Source organism: Coffea eugenioides, chromosome 2 (assembly GCF_003713205.1).
Source record: "Coffea eugenioides isolate CCC68of chromosome 2, Ceug_1.0, whole genome shotgun sequence".
Classification (NCBI taxonomy): Eukaryota; Viridiplantae; Streptophyta; class Magnoliopsida; order Gentianales; family Rubiaceae; genus Coffea; species Coffea eugenioides.
Genome location: NC_040036.1, coordinates 43,134,402 through 43,145,289, shown reverse-complemented (window position 1 = coordinate 43,145,289; position 10,888 = coordinate 43,134,402). Strand labels below are relative to the sequence as shown.

Genomic DNA, 10,888 nt, shown 5'->3' with positions numbered 1-10,888 from the left:
CCCAGAATCATATTATACGATGAGGGCTCTTTTACCACCGCAAAATTTACTGGCACCGTTCGGCACTTTGGCGACACCCCCACTATGACCATGAGAGTTATCATTCCCTCTGGTCTTACCAGGGGGCCAGCAAAGCCGATCAATGGATTCCGGACAGGGACGAGCTGTCTGTCCTCGAGCTGCAGCTCTTTAAAGGTCTTGTAGTACAGCACATCGATGGCACTGCCATTGTCGATGTATACCTTCTTTACCTTGTAATTGCAAGTGATGACCTCTATTACGATAGTTTCGTGGTTGTTGGAGGCCAGAGGCACTGCATCTTCTGGCCCGTAGACAATCTCCTCGTACATTTTCAGCCGTTTGCTCGAGCTTTCTCCGCTGGGAGGGGGCGGTTATGCCGCCGAGCTGTATGACTATCCCCTCCAACCGGTCCTCCTGCAATAGTATTGATCACCCCAGCCAGATTCTGAGCTTTCTGCTCGGGAGTTCGGCCACGAGGCCCTTGAGGTCGGTTGCGGGGGTAGCTCAGATGATCTAATTTGGGCCTCGCCCGCCGTTGTTCAACTCGTTCGTCACGTATGAACTGCCCGAGGTGGCCTCGCTTGATCAACTTCTCAATGTCCTTCTTGAGGTGATGACAATCCTCCGTATCGTGTCCCACATCTCGGTGATATGCACAGTATAAGCCCTGGTCCCGTCTGCTTTTGTCCCCCGGCAAAGGTCGGGGAGGCCGGGAGAGCCCTTCTTGCTCCATCACTGCGAGGACGCGAGCTCGGGGCGCTGTGAGGGAGGTCCAAGGCTTATCTCCCCCCAGGCTCCGACTCCTAGGCAGGCGGTCATAAGTATTTTTCCTCCCCTGGTCACGCCGCACGTCCCCCTGGTCGGCATTCCTCCTGCGTTTGTCGTCCCTCTGCCTTTCCTGCGCGCTCTTCAAGCGATTGGCTTCCTCAGCGTTGACCTTCTCGCGAGCTCGGTCCAGCTTCTCCCGAACTGACTTGGGAGGTCTCTCTACGAGCTTAGTGTATAACTTCTACTTTCGCAGCCCGTTGATGAAGGCGGCCATGACCACCTTGTCGTCTCGGTCGCGGACCTGGAGGGATTCGTTATTGAATCGTACCATGTATTCGCGTAGTGACTCCTCGGGCCTTTGCTGGATAGTCATGAGGCGAGCAGTGCTTTTAGAGAAGGCTCGCGAAGAAACGAACTGTGCTGAGAACAGTCGTGCGAGCTGGGTAAAAGACCCGATCGACCTGGGGGGAAGTCCCTGGAACCACTGCCGGGCCTTTCCTTCCAGGAACACTGGGAAGGTCTTGCATCTGACCGCATCCGCGGCCGTTTGCAGGCGCATCTGCGTCATGAACGCGAACAGGTGGTCCTCCGGATCCGTAGTTGCGTCGTAGGATTTCGTGTGTGGATTTTGAACTTTGCGGGCAGCGGGTAGTCCTCAATATCGAGCACAAAGGGGGAAGCAATGTACCTGTTAGCCTCAGGGTCCAACAGTAGGTCCAACTCATCCTGTACCTGTTGTCGCTCTTTCAGGGGGGAGAGCTTTCCCCTTGAGAACCTCCGGACGGGTTCCGGGTGTTCAGTTCTGGAGTTCTTGTGAGAGGGTTCTACGACCTCGACCTGCTCACGCGTGAGTTCCCGACGCGCCCGCTTGGCCCCGGGCTTGGGATTCCCTGTTCGGGACTCTGACAGCTCTACTCCCTAGACCTTAGGTTCCTTGTCCTGATGACCTCCCGACTACCCTTTGAGGTAGTTCATGATTGCCTCGAAGGTGGGCAGGTTTTCCGCCACCGTCTGAACCAGCTGTTCAGGCGGGATTCGTAAGGGTCCCGTCCCTCCTTCTCCAGGTGTTGGACCCCGATGGGGGTTTTGGGGGCCGCTTCGTTCGGTCCCTTTTGATCCGTCAGCGTTCCTCTGAGACCTAGTCCTTGGCATGATTCGCGAAAGAAGAGTTATACGTGTTTCCCACAGACGGCGCCAATTGATGCGACCGCCAAGAACGCGGTCCGAGCCGAGCTGCTACGATCCGAGCTGGAGGGGCCTGGCTACGATGAGAGGAAAGAGCTGCACGGGTTTTCCTGTGAAAAGAGAATACCGGCGGGACTCAAGTCCCCAGAATAACTCCGACGGTCAAGTCAGTAGGGCTTACGGGGAGACAACAGTAGAAGGTACTGTGAATGGCCTACCTTGAATTGTCGAGTAGTGACGTATTTATAGGCTTGATCATGTAGTAGTTTCCATGTAGAAGTAGGAGTCCCCTTAGGGTTCGGAGTCCTCTTAGGGTTTCATACGATAACCCCTGAAGGTTCGGAGGCGGCGACCCACCAGGCCCATCCTACGGAGAGGCGGCGGCCATGGCCGAGCTGCTCTTCCCTTAATCCAAGCTGATACGCCGGGGCTGCGGGATCTCTATTACCGACCTGGCGCGTGCCGTTGGCCGAGCTGACACGTGTCACGCGTGGATTTGCCCCACTACAGCACCCAAATTGAATTAGAAGTGTTGCAGATTGCAAGGTGAAAGCCAAATCTATTTTTGAAATTGTCCAGCTGAAATGGGTCAACCATCGGCTGCAAGATTACCAAGAAAGTGATAGTGTGATGGCGTAGAAGTTTCCTCAGGCGCCGCACCGTGGAACGGTCGGCAACCCCCTGAATATTCCAGATAAGCGCGCTAATCATCGGGGTGCAGTGCAGAGGCGTGTGTGGAGATCGTCTTCGACGATTGTCTGGTGACAACTGTCTTCAGCAAGTTTAAAAACCGCCGCTTACGTCCTCGTTTTGTCGCTGCTTCCAGGCTCAGGATGGGAAAAAGGTGATCAATTTTCTGCTTCAGCGTCACAAAATCCTCCAGCACTAGTTCTTGGGGTCTGTCACGTGGCACGTCTTCTGTGTCGGAAAGGGAGTTTGGAGCAGGCTTTTTGCTTTTAGGCAGCACATGCTAGTCGTCCAGTATTTGGACTGCCAAGTTGTTGGATTCGGAGATGACTGGAGTAGCCTGCTGCAGCAGCGTCATTGAAAGTCCCTCGTTACTCACTTGTGGCCGTCTTGTGTTCACTTGTCCATGGGACTTTGGACTATGCGGTCTGCTTGGCTGGGCGTCCTGCATTGAGACCTGTATCTGATGGCAGTGGGTTTGCTGGTCTAGTTCCTTATCACGAGTGAGGAGTCCGGACGTACTTGGCAGATCACCCTCTACGTCTGCCTTGGGGATCCATTGTTGCTCAGACCTTCGCATCACAATCATGAGGGGTGGGTTTTGGCTGTCCGAATTCCCCGGACGGTGACAGCAATTCTTCTCGGCATGGCCTAGTTTGAGGCAGTGAGTGTAGAATTCTGGAAGGTCTTCATACTGAATCTGTTGCCAAAAGCCAGAGCTTCCCATCCCTATCCATACCTTGTCTGGGAGATCATTGAGGATGTTCACTTCAATGCAGCAATGCACCACACCAGGTCTGGATAACGATGCTGTGGAGGCATCGAGCTTGAGTGGTTCTCCAATGAGTCTGCCAATGGAGAAAAGAGGACCTTTGGAAGGAGATCCATACTGGGGCTAATGGCGATTCCTAGTCAACTGAGAAAGAGGGTGTCCACTTGAATGTGCGCATGGGGAACCCCTGGAAGTTCCACACCCCACGCAGCCAACAACGGAGGTAGACCTCCTCTTGGTCAAACCGTATCAGGATGTAGCGTGGGTCTAGAAAACCAATGGTGAACTCATCCTTGAAACCAACCGTGCCAAACTCCTTCCGCAGGGACTTCATGCTTGGTCTACCTTTAGAGAATTTTCCAACGAGTGCAAACTTGAAGGGAACAGATAGGGTTGCGACGTCTTCGTCTGTGAAAAAAAGGGCAGGCCTGCCTTTGTACACAGAGGGCTCTCGTACAATGGAAGGCTGATCTGTAGCAGGGGCTCGAAATAGCTGAGCAGGCGGCGCGGGCTTGGGATGGAGGCGGAGGATGTCAGTGAAAGACTTGGAGGGTTCGGTCGTCCCTCCTATCCGCGGCGGAGGGGCTGCCATAGCAGCCCTGACGGCTTACAGAAGACGGCAAGGCAAACCCTAAGGCCTAGAAACTACTTCGTCCTTAGGATTTCCAGTCAGGAACTCTCTACTCCTTCTATACAAAATAATTTCCCTATTTTACGCAAGTGCATGAGGGGTAAAAATTGGAATAAGTTACAAAATTATTAGCCAAATTTGGTAAAATGACATAATTTTAGGACAGACCAAAAAGGAAAGTTTGACAGTTTTAATGGGACGGAGGGAGTATTTGGGTAATATTTTGTTTTGGGGTTTGATGAGAGGCTTTGTTTTTGTTGTGAATTTTAGCATTTGATTCTGGTAGACTTTATTTTATTTTTATTTAGACCCTTAATAATTGTCATAATAATGATTTGATCCCTCAAACTTCCTTAATTCTTTCAATTGAGTCCTTGTTTGTCTTAATTTGTTGAATATGGGTTGTTTACTTTCATTGGAATGATTTGATTGATTCAATTTCGTGTTTATTTCCATTTATTGTGATTATTTGTTAACTAAAGTGATGCCTTGACCTTTTTATTGTTTTGGAGGGTAAATAAGGGAAACCTCATTTCATTAGGTTACCAATTCAAGGGAGATATACTCTACTCTTTATTTTGATTTTACTTGACCCTATGAGCCTCTATGTGACTCTTATGTGTGTAATTGTATGCCTTTTGAATATTTTTATTTCATTTATTTATTTAGTCACTTTAAATGTTTTGATTTTGTATATTTATTTTAATTTAATTTGTAATTATTTGGGAGGCATTAAATGTCAAATTGTAATAGTTAGGTTATTATTTCATTTAATTCTTTACCCCTTTAGATTGTAGTTAGGGCCCCAAGTGTAATAGTTAGGGCTTTATTTACTTTATTTGCCTTGTGTGTTTTGCATGCTTGTGTGTTACGTGTTACTCGCTTTTTTAGAGCCTTGCATCTAGATATCATGCTTTTGTGTTATGTGTTTTATGTGATATTATATGTTTACTTGCTTTTATTATATTTATATGAATAGTTTAGTTGTAATAAATGCATGTCGTCATCACACTAGTCCAATGCTAGTTGTGGCCCTCCTTTCTCATTTTTCACTAGTCCAACGCTAGTAAAAATTTATAGACATAGGTTAGTTCAATGCTAGACCCTTAGAAACCATCTACGCGCTAGATCATGTTGGCACAACAATCACTACATTTTCATTCATATTTTCTACCTTTTAGGGTTTTTTTTATCATTTTGCATGGCATTCCCCCCTATATGTATATCATTTATCCCATATTTCCCCTATATGTATATATCCCTTATCCCAAACTCCCCTTATATGTATATCCCTTATCTCATATTCTCCTATATATATATATATATTTCCTTACCCCTTATGTATGTAAGATATGATATTAGATTTGCATTTCATTAAGAAAATTAGAATTAGGTTAGGTCATTTGCTTGACTAGATAGGAAATACCCCTCGAATATGGGATATGGACGAGTATGCCTCTCTAATCTTAGCACGCTCATATTCCCTCTATTAAATGGAAAATTGAAGTTACGAATGTTAGTTCCCCACACCCATTATGATGCACTCCCTTAGGTCATATATATTTGTATATTATTATTAGTTTCTTTCTTTTCTTCGGGTCTCATATTTTTGCACATTCGTGACCTCTTCAAAGAGTAACTCTTGGGCATCACAATTAATGTAATTTGCACCAATTAACTTTTGAAGAGATATTCCGACCCCCTGATATCCTACTAGGTTTAGGTTTTACATCTATATAGTGACATTCAAATGTGATAAATTCTTAAGTTAAAATAAGAAATTTTTTTGACTAAATCATGCAACTAGCCTTGGTTAGGTTGAAAGGGTACCTTGGATTTTATCCTTGCCTTCTTTTTTCTTCAAATGTGACTCCCGACCCCTTTTCTCTTGATTTTCATAGATTTGGAGTCGTTTAAAAAGGATTTTTCTCTACTCTTTCTTTAAAAAATTCATTTTAGGTGACTTGGTACACCTTAATTCAATACCAAGTGGCAACTCCTATTTTTCAATAAAATCCTTTTTAAACTATTATTTTGGATCAAAATTATCGCACTTTAAGTCCCATTTAGACCCATTTTTCTTTATTTATTTTTTAAAAAAATCAAAAACTCATTTTTCACCCAAAATAAAACAAAAAATCATTTTCCATCAAAATTAAATAAAAAATCAATTTATGAAACCCATAATTTTATTTTTCATTTAAAAATGGGGCGCGACACTACTCAAGGTGAGGCGAACAACGATCGTTTTAGGAGTAAAAAATTCATCAATGCAATCTCATCTTTCACCAAAATCAGCACATTCATAAAGTTTTCTGTTAGGGCCTTCTTATTTCACTACAAATTTTAAAACCTTATTACCTTATTTCCGCAAGTGCTCAATTCGTTTATTGAGTAATGAGACAATAGGTGTCGATTCCATAGGGACTTAAGACATGGCAATCACTTGAGTTTAATCACTTGCTCTATTATCTAGACAATAAAAGTTTAAGCAAGTAATGACAAAAAAAGATAGGTAACTGGTACAGCCGTCCATAAAAGTTAGAAGTTAGTTAGGCAGTCAAACCAGCCATGGAAGAAGTTAGTTTAGGAGGTACAACTGGCGATATAGCATAGCCAATCAGTATAAAATTGGCCATTAGGTGGTAGAACCAACCATGTAGGCGGTAGGTTGCAAGAAAAGAAACAAAAGTAAAGAACATGTTAGATTAGGATTGCTTTAAGATTAAGTGAGAGGGTCCTAGGGATTAGAATCTCTTGTTGTAAAAAGTAAGTTAAGGTGATTATGCTTATATTTCCCTGATTTGTCAAGGAATAACTTCCAAATGTATGCCATTGCTTTCACCAATGAACATTTTTAAGTGAAACCTCCTTGGCTAATTCCTATAGAAATTGCTTTCACCAATTTCTTTAACTCTTTGAATCATACTTCACCTATTTTTATGAAGAAAAGGAAAGAAATAAGTTAAATAAGCTTAATGAAGTTATCACATGAATCCAATCAACCATTATTCACTACTTTCGTGAGAATATGGTTAGGATCTAAGAACTAAGATCCATATGTAGACAAATTTTATTTCTCATACAATCATCAAATAATTCATAGTTGGTGGCCAAACAACCATAAATAGCAAGTACAAGTTCTTAGATATAACAAAATCATGAAATAGCATAATCATTCCTAACTATTTCATATCTAAACAACAACAAGTTCATCTTTTCCGTAGGATATGAAACCTTAGCTAAACATCATGTTAAGCATATCCAAGTATGAATAATACTTTGCAACTAAACACTGAAAATAACTACAAGAGAAAAAGAGTATAGGAAGAAGAATTCTTATTCAATTTCTTGAAGTTGAATCCTTAAAATCCCTTACAAGTTAATCTCTCAAATAAGCAAAGTGCAAGACTTCTCTTTTAAACCCTCTCAATAAGCTAGACTAACAACTACTACTAAAACTATAATAAGCTAATCTATTGAATTTTCCTCTTTTCCATTCTCTACTCTACCTCTCCACACTTAGTCTTGTGAAGAGTTCTTCTACTTGTAGAGTAATTTATATGCAAAAAACAAAATGTAATCATTATAAAGATTTTTCTTGAACCTATAAATTTGTTTTCTTTGAGTTCTAAAGCATCTTTTGTCATTTTCTTGGACAGTTTCCACCAAAATTTAATCATGAAAATAAATCAAAAAGATTGTGTGAACAAAATACAAGTTGTAAAGCAAGTTAAAAGCTGAAATCAGGGATCTGCAACCCTAGATCTACGAGGTAGCCTTGCGGTTCAGCTCGCGGTTCTCCTCCCTTTGTAAGTTTGGCCCTTTTTGCTCAATCTTTAATATTGCTCTTTTTTGCATCAATTTCAACAGCAAAATTTTTGATGATGTAAGCTAAACTAGCTCTTGCATAAAACATAAAAGTTCTAACCCTTTAAGTTATCTTTCCAATGTATCAAAAATCATCTAATTAAATATCTGTAGGATGTTAATTGACCAAAGTACCCTTGACCGGTCAATCTCCTATTTCAACTTTTGATAGCAAATTTTTCCAATTGTATTTCAGCTTTTTGACTAGCTAAATGCTTGAACTGGATTTTGATGTGTGCATAAGAATTGCATGTCTTTGTCTTAAGTTCAAAATGGCATAGGAATTACTGACGGATGTTTGATACAAGTGTAAGTTAAATCCAAAATACACCCATTTGATTGCAAGTATACAGGTCAAATAGTAGTTTATGGCATATATCGGGTCGATCCCACAAGGAGTGAATATTGCAAGTACTAGGTCCTTACTTACTCTATTATTTAGACTAATTATCAATAAAAGCAATAGAAATCACTATACCTACTAAATAACAAACTTAACTCAATAACAATGGAGAAATGTCACTAAATACTTGAGTTTAGGGATGTAGAGTCCACTTATGGCATTAAAACTACAAGTAAATAGATTTACCTCTTGTTACTACTCTTGTTTAACTAGGGATTTATTTTCATATTTATCAAAACTTACTTTCATGATGTTATGGCCTAGACTAGACTAGCCTTCCATTTTTTCATGGTGAATGACTAGATCTACTGTGAGGACCTAGAAAAAAAAATTTGTCAATTATTTGGTCTAAATATATGGTACTTTATTTATTTAGTCATCTATTTGTTTATTTATTGATTTGATAATGATTTTGTTTTAAGGCTTTTATTAAATTTTACATGTGAAAATTTGTGTGTGGGATAAAATGTAATTTTTCCTTTTTAGTAGGGTGTGAAAGGAACTTTTGAAGAAAATGAGAGGGTTTAGTGCAATAAGAATTCTCTAGAAGGTGACATGTGTCACCATAAGAGCCAAACCTCTTTCTTTGACTTTGACCAAAGCTTTCTTACCATTTATCTTCCATTTCTTGCCTTAAGAAAAAATAAACAAACATAAGAGAAAGAAAGAGAGAGAGGGCCGTGAGCTTGAGGAGGAAAAGGGAGAAGAAACTTCATCCAAAATAACTTAAATCTTGCTTGTATTTTGTGGGAAAAGGAAGAAAATAGCTTGGGGATTCCATCTACCTTTGGTAGAACTTGAAAAAGGGAGAAGATTTGATGGTTGGAAATTCATCTTGGTTGGAAGCGAAAGAGGTAAAAGGCTAGATTAACCTTCTTTCTTTGTTTTATGTTGAAAAATAAGGTTGATTGTTGAATAAAGACATGATTTGGTGGTAAATCTTGATAGTTTTCAAGTTGATGATGTTTATACTTCATACTTGAGTTAGGGTTTGATTATACAAATGCTTATGGTATAATTTTGGTGGCTATCTTGTTGTAATTTTGACTTCATAAGTGTTTATTGTTGTGTTGGTGATGAAACCCTATGGAATTACTAGATGGTATGGGCTGATTTTGGGACAATTATTTGGAAAATGTTGCAAAAATTTGGGAAAAAATTTTTGTTTGATGGCCGAACCTAAGAGCTGTAATTTCAACTTTGAATTTTACATCTTCATGATGATTTTAAGCTTGAATTTTGCTCAAGATACTCTATATTACTTTAAGATACAAGGGTGTGCTGAAATTTGACTAAAAATCATGAGCTTAAGTGGGAAGATTGAGTCAAGTGTTGCTGAAAATTTTTCCCACAGGTGACTCTGAGTAATCTTGGAAAATCTGTTATACTTTGGTGTAGAAAAATCCAAATTCAGTTCCGCTTGTTAAGTTTGAAACTAGATTCACAGTACATTCTACCGTGAAAATTTCACAATTTTTCTCAATTTCTATGAATATCTACGATTTTCCAAAGTTGACCGAATTTTCACACTTGCTTTATTTTTCTACCTAATGAAGCAATAACTTGAGACTGGAATTTGACTGATTTATGGATAGAATCTGACAAATGTGTATTCTGGAAAATTGTAGCCCTTTGAGTCTATTTTCCAATGGTATAAAGTTTATAAATTTTTGACTTAAGAAACTTGCGATACGATTTTTCAAACAGTATCACGCAAAACTGGAGAAAATTCTGTTTTTCTAAAGTTGTTCTTGCTTCCATTTCCAACCTTAAGTTGGAGTTGTTAAATCATTTTGATTTTGGTTTTATGATTGGAATGAGGAAATTCTTGGTTACTCATGTCCCTTGGGTCTAAATTTTCTCTTTTCACTCCAAAACCATATTTGTCTCGTTGCACTAGTAGTTATTTGGATTTTCTTTGGTTAACCTAAGTTTTGAATGGTTGGACCATACTATTTTATTTTGGTTGTCCTTAGGATTTGTTGATGATCAAGGACATAACCCGGGGGTGAACTTTGGAAGTTATTTTGCTTAAACTAGTGAGTGTCAAGTGCATGTTTCTTAATATCTTGATTTGAATGATACCACGTGTTATGTGTTGAATTCTGAACTTGATGAGGTGAGAGTGTATTTTATCGCACTCGTCCTCCCCTTCTTGAATGATCTTGTACTTGCTTGAACTTGATTGACCTGTACTTGTGTTTGTGCTTGTACTTAACTTGCAAGCGCTGAACGGCAGCATGTACCACACTCAATCCGAGTGGGAGATGCCTCTCATCCCGTCTCAGTAGTTTTATCTTGATTCAGTCGATTGGAGAGTTATCTCGTCGACCCTAGTGCTGAGCGACAGCATGTACCACACTCAATCCAAGTGGGAGGTGCCTCTCATCCCTTCTTAGTACCTTTATCTTGCTTAAATCAATTGGAGTGTTATCTCGTCGACCATACTTGTTCTTACTTGGGTATACTCGAGTATTACCACCACTATTTCTACTTGGCGTTCGGGCCTGGTAGAGGGTGAAACGGTGGATGGGGATTCGTATCAAGTGAA

The 10,888-nt window shown here is 40.9% G+C and overlaps 1 protein-coding gene across 1 annotated transcript; it reads right to left on the bottom strand.

Annotated features, from left to right (window-relative positions):
* Window positions 1-352: 352 nt before the first annotated feature.
* On the bottom strand, window positions 353-1,357 carry LOC113759765. Its single transcript, XM_027302340.1, has 2 exons — window positions 1,118-1,357; window positions 353-1,030 (listed from the first exon to the last, which is right to left on the bottom strand). The coding sequence occupies exons 1-2, from the start codon at window positions 1,355-1,357 to the stop codon at window positions 353-355; spliced, it is 918 nt and encodes a 305-aa protein (XP_027158141.1).
* Window positions 1,358-10,888: the final 9,531 nt, after the last annotated feature.

Coding starts and splice junctions, on each gene's coding strand:
- LOC113759765 (XM_027302340.1), bottom strand. CDS start 1,357: ATGACGCAGATGCGCCTGCAAACGGCCGCGGATGCGGTCAGATGCAAG. Junction 1,031..1,117: donor AGTCACTACGCGAATACATG/GTACGATTCAAT, acceptor CTGCGAAAGTAG/AAGTTATACACTAAGCTCGT.